This window comes from Peromyscus eremicus, chromosome 1 (assembly GCF_949786415.1).
Source record: "Peromyscus eremicus chromosome 1, PerEre_H2_v1, whole genome shotgun sequence".
In the NCBI taxonomy this organism is placed as follows: Eukaryota; Metazoa; Chordata; class Mammalia; order Rodentia; family Cricetidae; genus Peromyscus; species Peromyscus eremicus.
In genome coordinates this window covers 170,464,569-170,483,035 of record NC_081416.1, presented here as the reverse complement: position 1 = coordinate 170,483,035, position 18,467 = coordinate 170,464,569, and the positions used below count along the sequence as shown (strand labels likewise).

Genomic DNA, 18,467 nt, shown 5'->3' with positions numbered 1-18,467 from the left:
TAAGCATCAGGCATGCATGTGATGTACATACAGACAGGCAAAAACAGTTGTACACATAAAAATACAATAAAATCTAAATTTATAAACTACTATGTATGTGTATGTGAGAGAGAGAGAGAGAGAGAGAGAGAGAGAGAGAGAGAGAGAGAGAGAGAGAGAGATGGTTGTTGCAAGTATTCGATAATGCTCTCAAATGTTCAGCGTGGTGCCTGGACTGAGTGGGTGGAAACCATCATGGACTATTATTACTGTGGCTTCTCCATTCTTAATCTTCCCTTACACTGTCCTGGCTACACTAAAACTCCATCTTTTTCCAGTATACCAGGCATACCCCCACCTCAGGATCTTCCTGCAAGCCCAGGCATTGTCTGTGAACCTAAACAATTTTGCTTATTCTATTTTAATCCCTTTCCTTTTCATGCCTTATTGCATTGGCTATGATCACTTAATATTAAATACAAGTCATGAAGCCAGATTTCTTGTTTAGGGCCAGCTTGGGCTACATAGTGAGACCCTGCTACAGAGGAAGGAAGGAAGGGAGGTCTTAGCACCCCATCTTGGCTATAAGTAGCCATTTGTGTCTATTATCAGAATGTCAATTCCACCAGGGCAGGGACATTTTCTGTTCCCTCCTGTGTCCCTAGCAGTAGACAAAGGGACAGGCCCCAAATAGGCTCAGTGCACTGAGCAAGCGATATCTCCCACCTCCCACTCCTCCTGGGAGGCAGGTATGAGCACCTGGTGAACCTGCTGACCAAGATCCTGAACCAGCGGCCCGAGGACCCCTTGTCCATCCTGGAGACTCTGAACCGCAACACGCAGTGGGAATGGTTCCACCCCAAGCTGGACACGCTGCGGGACGATCCTGAGATGCAGCCCACCTACGAGATGGCCGAGAAGCAAAAGGCCCTGTTCGGCAGGGGTGGAGGAGAAGGCGAACAGGAAATGGAAGAGGAGGTGGTGAGTGAGCTGGTGTGGAGAGGTGGGGGGTGGGTGAGAATGGGGGGGGGACGGACTGGCCTACGCCACAGTCGGCTGAAGGTGTAAACAGAAATGACTGGCAATGCAGTGTCTGCAGTGCCTGGGGAGGGGTCCACCCGAAGCAGTATCTGGGACACCACACACGGTTTGGGAGCAAGGGACAGGCACTTGGCTCTGCCTTCTCGAAGCCGCCCCTGGCTGTCACGTGAGGGAGCCCGGTCTCCCATCTCATGAGAATGATTCACCATCTCCCCCTCCACAAACATTTCCTACCGCCTCTGAGTCTCTCAACTCAGAATCCATTCCTTTCTCTCCCCCTGCCTCAGTTTCCTATTTATAAGTTAAGGCCTGCTAAGAACTTTCCCAACTATGACCCAAGAATATTCTACCCTCCTCAGAGTATTTAAAGCCACAGTCCTTTGTTCCAGAACTGAACGATGCATAGTCTGGGGGAGGGGCTGGGAACATGGCTCAGTGGGTAGAGTGTTTGCCCAACAGGTACAAAGCCCTGGGTCCCTCCCCAGTGCTGCATAAACTGGGGTTGGTAGCACACACCTGTAACACTACCTCTTGGGAGGTGGAGCGGAAATTTAGGGTCAGCCTCAGCCACATGGTGAGTTCCAGGTCAACCAGCCTGGGATACACCTCAGCCACATGGTGAGTTCCAGGTCAACCAGCCTGGGATACACGAGACCCTGTTTTGTTTTTGCCTTGTTTTGTTTAAAAAAGGTAGAGATGCCCAGGAGAGCTGAGGTAAGAGGGTTATGAGTTGAAGCTAACGTGGCCAACCCAGAGGGGTTTCTGGCCTTCCAGGACTCAGAGTGAGCTAGTATCCTAATTATTATGATTTTTAAAAAATGGGTGAGGTGGGTAGCTGAGATGAATCAGTGGGTAGCTGAGATGCTCAGTGGGTAGCTGAGATGCTCGGTGGGTAGCTGAGATGCTCGGTGGGTAGCTGAGATGCTCAGTGGGTAGCTGAGATGCTCGGTGGGTAGCTGAGATGCTCGGTGGGTAGCTGAGATGCTCGGTGGGTAGCTAAGATGCCCAGTGGGTAGCTGAAATGCTCGGTGGGTAAAGGTGTTTGCCACCTGTGTGTTCCCCAGGACCCACCCATGTGCTGGCAGAAGAGAGCATGTTTCCACAAGTTGTCCTCTGATTTGCACACAAACAAGAAAATACATTTTTAAAGGTATAACCAGGGGCTGGAGAGATGGCTTAGCAGTTGAGGGCATTGGCTGCTCTTCCAAAAGGACCTACATTGGTTGTCCATCTCTACATGGCAGCTCACAGTCATCTGGTCAACCAGTCTAGGCTACATGAGACCCTGTTTTTAAGAAAAAAATGGATGGAAAAGTTCCAGGGGATCTGGTGCCCTCTTCTGACCTCCGAGAGCATCAGCCACACACATGGTATACAGATATACATGTAGGCAAAACACTCATACACATAAAAAAAAAATTTAAATCTTATAAATAAAAAAAGATTATTTTTTGAGGGATATCCCTTAGCTGTCCTTCCCCCCTTAGCTCCAGATCCCAGGAGGCCCTGCCTCAATAGAACATTCCTGGGGGCCGGGCGGTGGTGGCGCACACCTTTAATCCCACACTCAGGAGGCAGAGCCAGGCGAATCTCTGTGAGTTCGAGGCCAGCCTGATCTACAGAGTGAGTTCCAGGAAAGGCAACAACACAGAGAAACCCTGTCTCAAAAAGCCAAAAAAACAAAAAACAAAAACAAAAACAAAAAACACCCCTGGGGGAGGTTCTATGTACACCTTAGTTCACTGCTCCCTCCGAGTCCCACCCCGTGTGAACTTCATGCCTTGATGGGCACTGGAAGGCTGAGACTCAGCTCCTTAGAACTGGGGACAGTTGTTTTCTTTATTTCTTTTTTATTTTTGCAGGGTTGGGAGGTCAGGTTTTGACAAAGGATCTGATATATCTCTGGCTTTGAACTTGCTAGGTAGTTAAGGATGACGCTGGACAGCTGATCCTCCTGCCTCTACCTCCTGGAGGGCTGGGATGACAGTCATGAGCTTCCAGGGTTTCTGCGGTCCTTCTCATGCATGGCAGGCTGTTGTGGAATATCCCTTTTCACTGTGTGAAGATATGTCACTGTGACTGGATTCATAAAAAGCTAAATGGCCAATAATGAGGCAGGATTTTCAGGGCAGAGAGAATACTGGGAAGAAGAAGGGCAGAGTCACGGGGAGACGTGGAGGAACCATGACATGTAGGAGATGAGGTAACAAGCCGCGTGGGAGCACATAAATTAATAGAGATGGCACATAAATTAATAGCACATAATTAATTTAAGTTCTAAGAGCTAGTTAGGAACAAGCCTAAGCTATCAGCTGAGCTTTCATAATTAATAAGAAGTCTCCGTGTCGTGATAGCTATGTCCCCAGTCCCAGAGTTCTTTCTCTCTCTCTCTTTTTTTTTTTGGTTTTTTGAGACAGGGTTTCTCTGTGTAGCCCTGGCTGTCCTGGATCTCGCTCTGTAGACCAGGCTGGCCTCGAACTCACAGAGATCTGCCTGGTTCTGCCTCCCAAGTGCTGGGATTAAAGGTGTGTACCACCGCCATCTGGCAGTCCCAGAGTTCTTAATTCAACATCTAGAGAGAAAAACTGTGGGCATCCGTGGCCTGTGCTTGTTTCTGGGAAGAGACAGAGCCACATCTGGGCTGGGGTAGGGCTCCTCTTTTTTTCATTGTGTCTCTTGCTAGCTGTAATTCCCAAGGACTTTGATGGGATGGTCCATCCTCCACTGCCTGGAATTGTCACCTACATTACTTCACACCACAGGAACTCCTGTCTGTTTTCTGTGTGGCCCTGACTGTCCTGGAACCCACTCTGTAGACCAGGCTGGCCTTGAACTCAGAGAACCATCTGTCTCTGCCTCCCCAGTGCTGGGATTAAAGGAGTTCACTACCACTGACCAGCTAGGAGATCTCATCTTAAATCCTCCCCTCCAAAATCCAATCTGAGGGTATAACTGGGTGGTAGAGCTTCTGCCTAGACTCGCCCAGTGAGGGGCTGGGGGCGTGGCTCAGGGGTAGAAAGATTGCTCACTATTCAAAAGGCTTTGGGTTTGAAGTCTAGCACTAAAAAAAAAGTATATAGGGACATAGCACAGTGGTAGCGTGCTTAGTGAGGATGCATGAAGGCCTGGGTTCAACGCCCAGCACCACAATGACTGGTTGTGGTAGGACACGCCTGTAATCCAAGCACTTAGGACATGGAGCCAGTAAGGTAGAAGTTCAAGCCCACTCTTGGCTACATGGATGAGTCTAAGGGTAATGTAGGTAAAAGAGACCTTATCTCACAACAAAACAGAGCATGGTCACAAATGGTAGCTGGGATTTTCCTAATAGTAGAAACAGGATGAGAGAAAGAAGAATCAAGATTTTGGTTTTCCCAGCAAGTCAAGGCTCATCACAGAGTAAGACATGTTCACGTGGCCTCTGAGTGTCAGACCAACCTGTGCCGAAACCTAGCCACACCAGAAAATGATCTCTGGGAACCATGTCGCTGGTTTTTCTCTCCATCCAACCACACCAAGCAGATTAGGGCCAATCTAATGTGGTGGCGCACGCTTTTGATCGAAGCACTCATAAGGCACGTGGATCTCTGAGTTCAAGACTAGCCTGGTGGACATAGGGAATTTCAGGCCAGCAAGACATGTTCTCCTTGTCTCAAAAAAAAAAAGAGTTGACTCTGTCATTTGGAGTACTTGTCCACACTTGATTCCACAACAGTGGCTAGAAGGGCTGGCAACACTGACATCCTCCCGCTGCAGTGTGACACGACACCATTTGCACGTGGATCCAGGATTCTAAAAAATGTCATGTGCACCCGGGCAGTGGTGGCGCACGCTTTTAATCCCAGCACTCGGGAGGTAGATGCAGGTGGACCTCTGAGTTCGAGGCCAGCCTGGTCTACAAAGAAAATTCCTGGACAGCCAGGGCTACACAGAGAAACCCTGTCTCAAAAAAAAAAAAAAAAAAAAAGAGTAGGGGCTGGAGAGATGACTCAGTGGTTAAGAGCACTGGCTGCTCTTCCAGTAAACCTGTGTTCGATTCCCAGCACCCCCATGGCAGATCACAGTCATCTGTAACTCCAGGTCTGGGGGACCTGATGCCCTCTTCTGGCCTCCTAGGGTACCAAGCACATACATAGCACACGGACATGCATGGCATGAAAGGCCCATACACATAAAATAAATATTTTTGAAAACATGATGTGCTCACTCGAACACATCCAAGCACCCTTGCCAGCTAGACTAGGAGAGCTGACTAATGAATCCAGGAATCCACCTGTCTCTGCCTCCCCAGTGGGATTGCAAGCCTGTGCCGCCACACCTGACTGTTTACAGGGTTCTAAGGATCAAACTGGGTCCTCAAGCTTGCAAAACAAACGCTTTGCAGCCTGGACCATCTCATGAGGCTAATGTCAGTGACATCGAGGTAAACACGCTGTAACATCATGCTTAAGGACTGAGGGAGGTTTCCACACAGTGGTGCACGCCTGTAATCCCAGTACTCAAGAGGCCGAGGCAGGATGTAGAGTTGAGTTTGAGGCTACATGGACATCACATGGAGATCCTGGCATGTTAATAACTGTGGTTTTCAGCCTGGACTACAGAGTGAGTTCTAGGACAGACAGGGCTACACAGAGAAACCCTGTCTTGAAAACAAACCTGGCTTACATTTTTTCAAAGATGTTTTTTCTTTTTGTTTATGCATCTGTGCCTGTGTGTAACATGCCCACATGTGTGCAGGTGACCTTGGAGGCCAGAAGGGATCTGATCCCATGGACATGGAGTTATAGGCATTTGTGAGCAGCCCAATGTGAGTGCTGGGAATCAAACTCCAGTGTCTGAAAGAGCAGCAAGTGCTCTTAACTGCTGAGCCATCTCTCCAGCCCCACCAACAAATGCTCCACTCTCAAATTTAGCTAAGTCTTCCAAATTAAAAAAAAAAAAAAAGGAATTCAATTTCAGACTAAAATATTCTATGGATGACCTGGACTTAACAGATATATACAGAATATGGAACCTTCTCCAAAGTCAGTCACATCAAAGGACACAAGTCGTTTCAATACAAAAAGAGCCAGAAAAGAATTCCTAGAATATCATAATGCAATAAAATTAGAAATCAACAAGAGAAACTACAAAAATATCTGGAGTCTTAACACATGTTTGGATGAACAGTGGGTCATCCAAGAAGTTCAGAAAGGAAATGAAAAAAAAAAATCCTCAGAGGCAAATGAAAATGCAATCACATCCTGTCTGAAGCCCTGGAGTGCAGCCAAGGCTCTAAAGAGGAGAGCTAATAGCGATAAGTGAAAGAAAGTATGTGAAAGAAGCCGAGGGACATTGAATAAACAACCTAATGATGCACACAAGGATCTCGAAATGCACGTGGCCGATCCCAAACACAGCGACGGCACTGAGGGAGATGGGGGAAGAAATGAATGAAATTGAGAATGAAAGAACACTACACAAAACCAGACAAACAAAGAATCGGTCATTGGAAAATGTGAGATACACAGCCCTTAGCTAATCCAACAAAATAAAGAGGGAGAAGACAAAAATTAATAAAAAATTAGAGGTCAAAAGGGTGTCCTTGCAACTGACCCCAGTGAAATACAGAACATGGCTGGAAATTTCCATGAAAAGCTGAGTAAGCCAGAAGAAATGGAAGGATTTTTTTTTTTAATGTGCATTGGTGTTTTGCCTGCATGTATGTCTGTGTGAGGGTGTCAGACCCCCTAGAACTGGAGTTACAGATAGTTTTGAGCCACCATGTGGGTGCTGGGAATTGAACCTGGGACCTCTGGAAGAGCAGCCAGTACTCTTAACCTCTGAGCCATCTCTCCAGCCCCAGGAAGTATTTCTAAATGCATATCATCTACTAAAATTAAGCCCTGAAGATGCTTACATGTGTGCATGTGAGTGTGTCTGTGAGTGTGTGTCTGTGTGTGTGTCTGTGTGTGTGTAATCTTAAGCAACGAGACTGAAGCTGTTAGTAAGACAAGAAAAACCCAGGACCAGGTGAGGTCACCGCTGACTTCTACCAAACCTCCAAGGAAAACCTCACACCAATTCCTCTTAACCTGTTTCATAAAACAGGCCAGGCAGTGGTGGCGCACGCCTTTAATCCCAGCACTCGGGAGGCAGAGCCAGGCGGATCTCTGTGAGTTCGAGGCTGGCCTGGGCTACCAAGTGAGTTCCAAGAAAGGTGCAAAGCTACACAGAGAAACTCTGTCTCGAAAAACAAAAAAAAAAAAAAAACAAAAAACCTGTTTCATAAAACAGAAAGTGAAAGAACACTCTACAAAAAAAAAAAAGAGAAAATTACAGACCTATTTCTCTGATGAACATAGAAGCCAATATTCTTTTTTATTTTTATTTTATTTTTTATTTTATTTATTTATTTATTTATTTATTGGCTTTTCGAGACAGGGTTTCTCTGTGTAACAGCCCTGGCTGTCCTGGAACTCACTCTGTAGACCAGGCTGTCCTCGAACTCACAGAGATCTGCCTGCTTCTGCCTCCCAAGTGCTGGGATTAAAAGCATGCACCACCACCTCCTGGCAATGTGAATCTTCTTAATAAAATGTTTGCAAACCAAATTCAGGAACACATGAAGATCATACATTATATCCAAGTGGGCTTCATCCCAGAGGGGCAAGGTCAGTCTGACTCGACACATAAATCAATAAAGGTGATCCCTCACAAATACTCCAGGACAGAAACCACACATGGCTATTTCAGTCAGCTCTGAAAAGGCATCTGACAAAGTGATAAAATGCTTTTGTGATAAAAGTTCTGGAGATGTTAGGAATAGATGGAATAGACCTCAAAATAGTAAAGGGCTTTACACATCAACCCTACAGCCAACATTACATCAGATGGAGACAAACTGAGAGCATTTCCTCTCAAATCAGGATTGATACAAGGATGGCCACTGTCCCCTCTCATTCGGTATACTGCTTGCAGTCATGGCTGTAGCAATTAGAGAAAGACATAAGGGGCATAAAAATAGGAAAGGACAAAGTCAAACTCTCTTTTTGTAGATGACATGATTCTTTACAGGAGTCCCTATTGAGTTGACTAGAAAATTCTTGGACCTAATAAACACAGTAAAGTTTCAGGATACAAAATAGATAATTAAAAAAAAAAAAAAAAAAAAGCCGGGCGGTGGTGGCGCACGCCTTTAATCCCAGCACTTGGGAGGCAGAGCCAGGTGGATCTCTGTGAATTCGAGGCCAGCCTGGACTACCAAGTGAGTTCCAGGAAAGGCGCAAAACTACACAGAGAAACCCTGTCTCGAAAAACCAAAAAAAAAAAAAAAAAAAAAGCCAGGGGCTGGAGAGATAGCTCAGTGGTTAAGAGCATTGGCTGCTCTTCCAGAGGTCCTGAGTTCAATTCCCAGCAACCACATGGTGGCTCATAACCATCTATAATTCTATCTGGTGTCCTCTTCTGGCATGTAGGCAGAACACTGTGTACATAATAAATAAATAAATAAATAAATAAATAAATAAATAAATAAATAAGCCAGATGGTGGTGGTGCATGCTTTTCATCACAGCACTCAGAGACAGAGGCAGGCAGATCTCTGTGAGTTCGAGGCCAGCTTGGTCTATAGAGTGAGTTCCAGCACAGCCAGGGCTACACAGAGAAACTCTTGTCTCAAGAAATCAAAAACAAAATAAAACCAAAAACCCACAAACAATAGCCTCATTTATACTGACTGCTCTCAGAACATTGTTAGAAATTAGAAAAACATTCCATTCAAAATGATCCCCCCCTTAATTAAGTATTTAGGAATACATTTAAATAAAGACATGAGCCGGGCGGTGGTGGCGCACGCCTTTAATCCCAGCACTCGGGAGGCAGAGCCAGGCGGATCTCTGTGAGTTCGAGGCCAGCCTGGGCTACCAAGTGAGCTCCAGGAAAGGCGCAAAGCTACACAGAGAAACCCTGTCTCGAAAAACCAAAAAAAAAAAAAAAAAAAAAAAAGACATGAAAGATCTCTACAACCAAGATTACAAGATATTTGAAAGAGGGAATCACAGAAGATACTAGATGACAGAACATTCCATGTTCCTGGGTAGGCATTATTAATATTGTAAAAATGTCTGTGCTACTAAAATTAATATATGAAATTAATACAATTCCCATCACAATCCCCATGTAAAACTTCACAGATTTAGAAAAAAAAACCATAATTCATGTGACATTGGGTGTGGTGGCTCGTGCCTTTAATCCCAGCACTCAGGAAGCAGAAACAAGTGAATCCCTGAGTTTGAGGCCAGCCTGGCCTACAGAGCAAGGTCCAGGACAGCTAGTGAAACCCTGTCTCAAAAACAGATAAATAAATGAAAATAAAATAATGTGGAAGCACAAAATACCAAGGAGCGAGAACCCTGCCAGAGGGCTGGAGAGACGGATCAGTGGTTGGGAGCAGTGGCTGCTCTTCTGGTAGACCCGGGTTCAATTCCCAGCACCCACATGGCAGCTCACAGCTGTCCCATTTCCAAGGGAAAAAAAGACTACTGGGCTGTCTCTCTCTAAATAAAAAAATTTAAAAAAGAGAGAGAGAGAGAGAATCCTGCCAGCGATGTTACAATACGAAACCTGAGAGAGAGAGCATAAAGTGGGGTGGGTAAGGAGGTGGATCTGGGAAGAGCTGGAGCTGGGGGAAGAGAATATGATCAAAACATATTGTCTCGAAAATTATTAAGGACCAGCCTTAATAATCTTCTTCCCAGGGGCTCAGAAGAGAAGCTACGAACAGCGAGAATTATTTTCAGGAAAGGAATCTAAGTACACAGAGCTCTTTGTCCGTCCACTTTATTCCTCTGGGATAAAATTCTGTCTACACAGCTTCAGTCCTGCTCTCCTGCCTAGCACCTTTCTTGCCTGATTTCTCTCTACATTTATCTGCTGTCCCCTCTAAGTTCTATCTTTATTCTCTCTTCTTAGTTCTGCCCCATCTAGGTTCTCATCCACCTAGTTCTTTCCCATCTCAGCTCCTCTCCCATCTCCTCCTCTCTCATCTTGTTCTTCCCCTTCTGGCTCTTCCTCATCTTCCATCTCGTTCCTCTAGTCCTCTCTTCTAGCCCTTCAATCTAGTTCTTCCTCGTCTCAGTTCGTTCCTCTCCACTTCTTACCCATTTGGCTCTTCCGTTCTCTTTTCTCTTCTCCATCTAGTCCTCTGAAAATAAAACTGCTTTTTATCCCTTTGACCCTTATCTCTCCAAGCTTTCTCTGTTCCCGCTGTTTCTGGCCAGTGTGCTCTGTCGCTAGGCAACTTGGCTAAGCAACTTCCATCACAGCTAGATGTACCTGTGAGTGGGAACCCTTTAGTTCTGAGTGAATTGTTAAGGGTGAATCTAAAACTAGAGATAAGACTTTGGAAAGGAGAAAGTTAAGCTTAATTAGCACATTCACCAGGCCTTCTCAAACAGATAATCTGGATGCTTAAGTCTGTTCTTAGAGCGTACAGAGGTATCTCTGATAAGGTACTTTCGTCCATCCAAGGATGGACCTGGCCGGATGCTGCCAATTACGATAATTACAGAGAGGCTTGAACTGGGGTTCTGGCTGTGCATAGCTGTCAGCGCACAAGGTTATCTAAAGATTCCTTTAGTAGAGGGGAAATGGTGCCCAATAAATGATGGAAAAGCTACAATAGCACACAAGAAACCCATAGCAGAAAACGGCTGATAATCAAAAGCCAAACATCACCAAGGCTCCTTGACCCTCAGCTTGACCTCTGGAAGGCCCTTTGCTTCTTCCAAGTATTAGCTTTGTCATAATCAGCTGAAATCCTACTTCATATATTTTTGTGGCTTGCAGCAATATTGTATAAAAAATTTCAATAAATCCTACTTAGTACCGTGGTGATAAAGACAGCCTGGTATTGGCATGAAAAGGCAGGTAAACCAATGGAGTGGAGTCGAAGACCCAGAAATTGAACAGGAAAGGATGGCCACTTAGTTTTTGACAACGGAGGCAAAAACAGACTTTGGAAAAAAAGACAGCCTAGTCAAGAAATGGGGTTTCTGCCTCCAGAAGACTGCAGTTAGATCCACATTCCCCTTGTACAAAAACCAAAGACTGCAGTTAGAGCCACATTCACCTTGTACAAAAACCAAAGACTGCAGTTAGAGCCACATTCACCTTGTACAAAAACCAAAGACTGCAGTTAGATCCACATTCACCTTGTACAAAAACCAAAGACTGCAGTTAGATCCACATTCACCTTGTACAAAAACCAAAGACTGCAGTTAGATCCACATTCACCTTGTACAAAAACCAAAGACTGCAGTTAGATCCACATTCACCTTGTACAAAAACCAAAGACTGCAGTTAGATCCACATTCCCCTTGTACAAAAACCAAAGACTGCAGTTAGAGCCACATTCACCTTGTACAAAAACCAAAGACTGCAGTTAGAGCCACATTCACCTTGTACAAAAACCAAAGACTGCAGTTAGAGCCACATTCACCTTGTACAAAAACCAAAGACTGCAGTTAGATCCACATTCACCTTGTACAAAAACCAAAGACTGCAGTTAGATCCACATTCACCTTGTACAAAAACCAAAGACTGCAGTTAGAGCCACATTCACCTTGTACAAAAACCAAAGACTGCAGTTAGAGCCACATTCACCTTGTACAAAAACCGAAGACTGCAGTTAGATCCACATTCACCTTGTACAAAAACCGAAGACTGCAGTTAGATCCACATTCACCTTGTACAAAAACCAAAGACTGCAGTTAGTTAGATCCACATTCACCTTGTACAAAAACCAAAGACTGCAGTTAGTTAGATCCACATTCACCTTGTACAAAAACCGAAGACTGCAGTTAGATCCACATTCACCTTGTACAAAAACCAAAGACTGCAGTTAGATCCACATTCACCTTGTACAAAAACCAAAGACTGCAGTTAGATCCACATTCCCCTTGTACAAAAACCAAAGACTGCAGTTAGAGCCACATTCACCTTGTACAAAAACCAAAGACTGCAGTTAGAGCCACATTCACCTTGTACAAAAACCAAAGACTGCAGTTAGAGCCACATTCACCTTGTACAAAAACCAAAGACTGCAGTTAGATGAGCCACATTCACCTTGTACAAAAACCAAAGACTGCAGTTAGATCCACATTCACCTTGTACAAAAACCAAAGACTGCAGTTAGAGCCACATTCACCTTGTACAAAAACCAAAGACTGCAGTTAGAGCCACATTCACCTTGTACAAAAACCAAAGACTGCAGTTAGAGCCACATTCACCTTGTACAAAAACCAAAGACTGCAGTTAGATCCACATTCACCTTGTACAAAAACCAAAGACTGCAGTTAGAGCCACATTCACCTTGTACAAAAACCAAAGACTGCAGTTAGATCCACATTCACCTTGTACAAAAACCAAAGACTGCAGTTAGTTAGATCCACATTCACCTTGTACAAAAACCAAAGACTGCAGTTAGAGCCACATTCACCTTGTACAAAAACCAAAGACTGCAGTTAGAGCCACATTCACCTTGTACAAAAACCAAAGACTGCAGTTAGAGCCACATTCACCTTGTACAAAAACCAAAGACTGCAGTTAGAGCCACATTCACCTTGTACAAAAACCAAAGACTGCAGTTAGATCCACATTCACCTTGTACAAAAACCAAAGACTGCAGTTAGAGCCACATTCACCTTGTACAAAAACCAAAGACTGCAGTTAGATCCACATTCACCTTGTACAAAAACCAAAGACTGCAGTTAGAGCCACATTCCCCTTGTACAAAAACCAAAGACTGCAGTTAGATCCACATTCCCCTTGTACAAAAACCAAAGACTGCAGTTAGATCCACATTCCCCTTGTACAAAAACCAAAGACTGCAGTTAGATCCACATTCCCCTTGTACAAAAACCAAAGACTGCAGTTAGATCCACATTCCCCTTGTACAAAAACCAAAGACTGCAGTTAGATCCACATTCCCCTTGTACAAAAACCAAAGACTGCAGTTAGATCCACATTCCCCTTGTACAAAAACCAAAGACTGCAGTTAGATCCACATTCCCCTTGTACAAAAACCAAAGACTGCAGTTAGAGCCACATTCACCTTGTACAAAAACCAAAGACTGCAGTTAGATCCACATTCCCCTTGTACAAAAACCAAAGACTGCAGTTAGATCCACATTCACCTTGTACAAAAACCAAAGACTGCAGTTAGAGCCACATTCACCTTGTACAAAAACCAAAGACTGCAGTTAGATCCACATTCACCTTGTACAAAAACCAAAGACTGCAGTTAGAGCCACATTCACCTTGTACAAAAACCAAAGACTGCAGTTAGAGCCACATTCACCTTGTACAAAAACCAAAGACTGCAGTTAGAGCCACATTCACCTTGTACAAAAACCAAAGACTGCAGTTAGATCCACATTCACCTTGTACAAAAACCAAAGACTGCAGTTAGAGCCACATTCACCTTGTACAAAAACCAAAGACTGCAGTTAGAGCCACATTCACCTTGTACAAAAACCAACTCAAAAGGGATTGAAGACATTAATCTAAAACCTGAAACAAAAGCTGGGTGATGGTGGCGCAGGCCTTTAATTCCTGCTCTCGGGAGGCAGAGCCAGGCGGATCTCCATGAGTTCAAGGCCAGCCTGGGCTACAGAGTTGGAGGCCAGCCTGGGCTACAGAGTTGGAGGCCAGCCTGGGCTACAGAGTTGGAGGCCAGCCTGGGCTACAGAGTTGGAGGCCAGCCTGGGCTACAGAGTTGGAGGCCAGCCAGCGCAGCACAGAGAAACCCTGTCTCGAAAAAACAAAGTGGATGGACTTGGAATGTATAGTATTGTGAGGCCACAATCTCAGAAAGAAACTAACCCTGATGTTTGCCCTGCCATGTGGAACACAGCCGTTATGTATGTAAAATGTATGAATGGATACAGTGTAGCAGGAGGGGAGGAGAACAGGAAATGCTGGCTATAGGGATGAGGAGGAACTGAGTGCAGGTAACGAATACGGGTCGTGAAAGACGACATAACTACTTTTCTAGTTCTAAAATACTGTCGTGGGTTTTTGGTTTTGGCGGTAGATAATGCATAAAATATATTAGCTACTGAAAGCCTAATATTTAATGTGAAGCATCCATTTTGAATACCCTTTTTTTTTTTTTTTTTTTTTTTGCTTTTTCGAGACAGGGTTTCTCTGTGTAGCTTTGGAGTCTGTCCTGGAACTCACTCTGTAGGCCAGGCTGGCCTCGAACTCACAGAGATCCACCTGCCTCTGCCTCCCGAGTGCTGGGATTAAAGGCGTGCGCCACCACCGCCTGGCTTTTGAATGCCAGTCCTAATTGCATAGGAATAAGGAAATAAAAAGAGGATTGAAAAGTGGGGCGCGCGCGCGCACGCGCCACCACACACACACACACACACACACACACACACACACACGAAAGATGCCCGCAACCAGCCAGAGGTCTCAGCTGCATGGGCTCGGCTCGGGGCACCACTGGCTATTCCAATACTGCTAGACTGAGGAGTGTGGAGCTTGGTGGCCTGTTTCCCCCACTGCTGAGCGAATGGCAGGCACTCTTCAGAGGAAGGCAAGAGCCTTGGTGGGTAACCCGCAGAGGCCACAAGCCACAGACACACATTTCACTTCTTCCCGACAGCTGTTTCCACCCCACCCCCAGGACTCACGTCAAGCGTTACTTTTCCGGCCCCTCCCCCGCTCCATTCTCCAGCCCGCCTTCACGAACCAAGAACACAGTGGAAAGAGAGGCAGTGTGTTGCGTTTTAAGTAACAGACACCATGACTCACAGTGGCTTTGTTTTCTAGACAGTCTTGATAATGTATCCCTGGCTGGTTGGATCTCGCTCTGTGCACCAGGCTGGCCTCGAACTCACAGAGATCCATCGGCCCTCTGCCTTCCAAGTGCGGGGTCTAAAGGCATGAGCCACCGTGCCTGGCAATAGTGGCTTTTTCGTCTAGTAGAACAAGAAAGAAGACCAGGGTAGTAGGGCAATCCAGCAATGCTCCCGAGGGCCCAGTTCCGCCTTTCACGCCATTACTATTAGGGTGTAGAGTATGGCCACCCACGCATGCATTGCCTGTGGGTACCCAAAGGGCTACTGTGGCTTCAGGCTTTCGTCCTTCATTTCGGTCAGGACAAAGAGAAAAGGATTTTCTCCCGGTGTGGTTCCATTTACTTATGTATTTATGTATGTGTATGTATGTATGTATGTATGTATGTATGTATGTATGTATGTATGTATTTCCTTTTGCATCAGGGGACACCCTCCCTGAGGACATTCCCCCAACTGGGGGCTTTAGCCCAAGTTTCTTAACTCTGGAGGAGCCGGGCTGCGGGGCTGACTGGGGTCTTACTGCTGAGGCTGCTGACCCGAGTACCATCCCCGTGACCCCGGCGGTGGCAAGAGAATCAGGCTCGGAAGCCTTCAGCCTTCCATCCCTCTCTCCCATCCCTGTGCAGACGGACAGCCCGGTGCCCAACATCATGGAGATGGCCTTCTACTTCGAGCAGGCGGGCGTGGGGCTGAGCTCGGACGAAAGTTTCCGAATCTTCATGGCCCTGAGGCAGCTGGTGGAGCAGCAACCCATCCACACGTGCCGCTTCTGGGGCAAGATCCTGGGTCTGAGCCGCAGCTACCTGGTGGCCGAGGTGGAGTTCCGCGAGGGCGAGGAGGAGGGCGAGGAGGAGGAGGTGGAGGAGCTGATCGAGGGGGGCGAGGTCCTGGAGGCGCACGGTGAGGAGGAGGGCGAGGAGGATGAGGAGAAGGTAGTGGATGCAGTGCCCAAGCCGCAGTGGAAGCCGCCGCCCGTCATCCCCAAGGAGGAGAGCCGCACCGGCGCCAACAAGTACCTGTACTTCGTGTGCAACGAGCCGGGCCGCCCGTGGACGCGCCTGCCGCACGTGACGCCCGCGCAGATCGTGAGCGCGCGCAAGATCAAGAAGTTCTTCACCGGCTTCCTGGACACGCCGGTCGTCAGCTACCCTCCCTTCCCGGGCAACGAGGCCAACTACCTGCGCGCACAAATTGCGCGCATCTCGGCCGCCACGCACATCAGCCCGCTGGGCTTCTACCAGTTCGGCGAGGAGGAGGGCGATGAGGAGGAGGAGGGCGGCGCGGGGCGCGACTCGTTCGAGGAGAACCCCGATTTTGAAGGCATCCCAGTGCTGGAGCTCGTGGACTCCATGGCCAACTGGGTACATCACACGCAGCACATCCTGCCTCAGGTGAGGACCGAGTGCCCCAACCAGGACCCACGCCAATCCAGCCCAGCATCTGTATGGTAAGAGCATGATGCTGGCGGTTGTCCATCCATCCATCCATCCATCCATCCAACCATCCAGTATTATACTCACCCACCCATCCATCTACCCAAACATCCTTTTCCCTTGAATCCTCCTATCTATCACATCCGTGAAATGTCCATTCATCCATTCATCTACTTACACATCAACCAACTCCTATCTATCACATCCATGAAATGTCCATTCATCCATTCATCTACTTACACATCAACCAACTCCTATCTATCACATCCGTGAAATGTCCATTCATCCATTCATCTACTTACACATCAACCAACTCCTATCTATCACATCCGTGAAATGTCCATTCATCCATTCATCTACTTACACATCAACCAACTCCTATCTATCACATCCGTGAAATGTCCATTCATCCATTCATCTACTTACACATCAACAACTCCTATCTATCACATCCGTGAAATGTCCATTCATCCATTCATCTACTTACACATCAACCAACTCCTATCTATCACATCCGTGAAATGTCCATTCATCCATTCATCTACTTACACATCAACCAACTCCTATCTATCACATCCGTGAAATGTCCATTCATCCATTCATCTACTTACACATCAACCAACTCCTATCTATCACATCCGTGAAATGTCCATTCATCCATTCATCTACTTACACATCAACCAACTCCTATCTATCACATCCGTGAAATGTCCATTCATCCATTCATCTACTTACACATCAACCAACTCCTATCCATCACATCCGTGAAATGTCCATTCATCCATTCATCTACTTACACATCAACCAACCCTTCACCCAGCTACCCTCCCTCCCAACCACAGATCTGTTCACCTACCAGTCCATTCATTGGTGTATCTAACCACCCACGTGTCTGTCAACTGTCTATCCATTCATACATTCATACATCCACCCATTCATCTACCCAACTGTCTACCTATGCAGAACGTGTCTTTAGGATTTTTGAGTGGGGACACGTGACGGTGATGCTGATTGTGTCTAGTGCCTGCTGGGTCCTGACATCAGCCTTGGGTTTTAGTCATTCCATGAAGATTGTTGGGAGCAAGGACTTTGTAGCTACATTTTAATTTATTACGTATTAATTGTGTTTGTAGAGGTCAGAGGACAGCTTTCAGGAGTCGGTTCTCTCCTTCCACCATGTGGGTCCTGGTAATTGAACCCATGACGTCAGACTTTTCCGTAGACACTTTTATCCACTAAACCATCTCCCTGGCCCAGCTAGGAACATCTAATTAATTCACTAGTGAATTGATTTGTTCAATCATCTGTTGTCAACTTTGCAATATTTGATTATATTAAAAAAAATTCTAGCCAGGCGGTGGTGGCGCACGCCTTTAATCCCAGCACTCGGGAGGCAGAGCCAGGCGGATCTCTGTGAGGCCAGCCTGGGCTACCAAGTGAGTTCCAGGAGAGGCGCAAAGCTACACAGAGAAACCCTGTCTCAAAAAAACCAAAAAAAAAAAAAAAAAAAAAAACAACAAACAAACAAAAAAAAAACCAAAAAAAAAAAAAAAAACCAAAACAAAACAAAAAAAAAAAAACCTCCTTGTGTAGCTGTGGGGTGGCACAGCCCACAGTGAGCTGGGCCTTCCCACATCAATCATTAACCAAGAAAATGCCCCCACAGACTTGCTTGCAGGCCAATCTGATGGAGGCTTTTTCTCGGGTGAGCTTTCTTCTTCCAGGGTGACTTTAGTTTGAATAGAGCTGATAAACACACACACACACACACACACACACACACACACACGAGAGAGAGAGAGAGAGAGAGAGAGAGAGAGAGAGAGAGAGAGAGAGAGAGAGAGAAGAGAGAGAGAGAGAGAGAGAAGAAAGAGAGAGAGAGAGAGAGAGAGAGAGAGAGAGAGAGAGAGAGAGAGAGAGAGAGAGAGAGAAACAGGAGCACTCACTGGCTGACAGAGCCCAACACCAATCCAATCCAATGAGGAGGTACAAGTGCCCCTGCCCCTGCTGAATGAGAGCAGTCCCAGAGCAGAAATACTGAGGTCTCTTTCTCTGCAATGTGTCCAGCACCCTGGTGCTCACTGGGGACAGGACCAGTGTTCTAGGGGCCTGTCAGGCTCTCCCTCCGCTTTCTCCCACAGTAGGCTAAGCTTTGTCGGAGGGTG

The 18,467-nt window shown here is 46.3% G+C and overlaps 1 protein-coding gene across 1 annotated transcript in view; it reads left to right on the top strand.

The window, feature by feature from the left end:
• Positions 1-18,467, top strand: part of Rsph6a (radial spoke head 6 homolog A) — a 28,078-nt gene that overhangs the window by 2,479 nt on the left and 7,132 nt on the right. The window contains exons 2-3 of the mRNA XM_059246839.1: positions 729-960; positions 15,496-16,260. Of these exons, the coding sequence (XP_059102822.1) occupies positions 729-960; positions 15,496-16,260 (997 nt within the window). The remainder of the gene's footprint in view (positions 1-728; positions 961-15,495; positions 16,261-18,467) is intronic.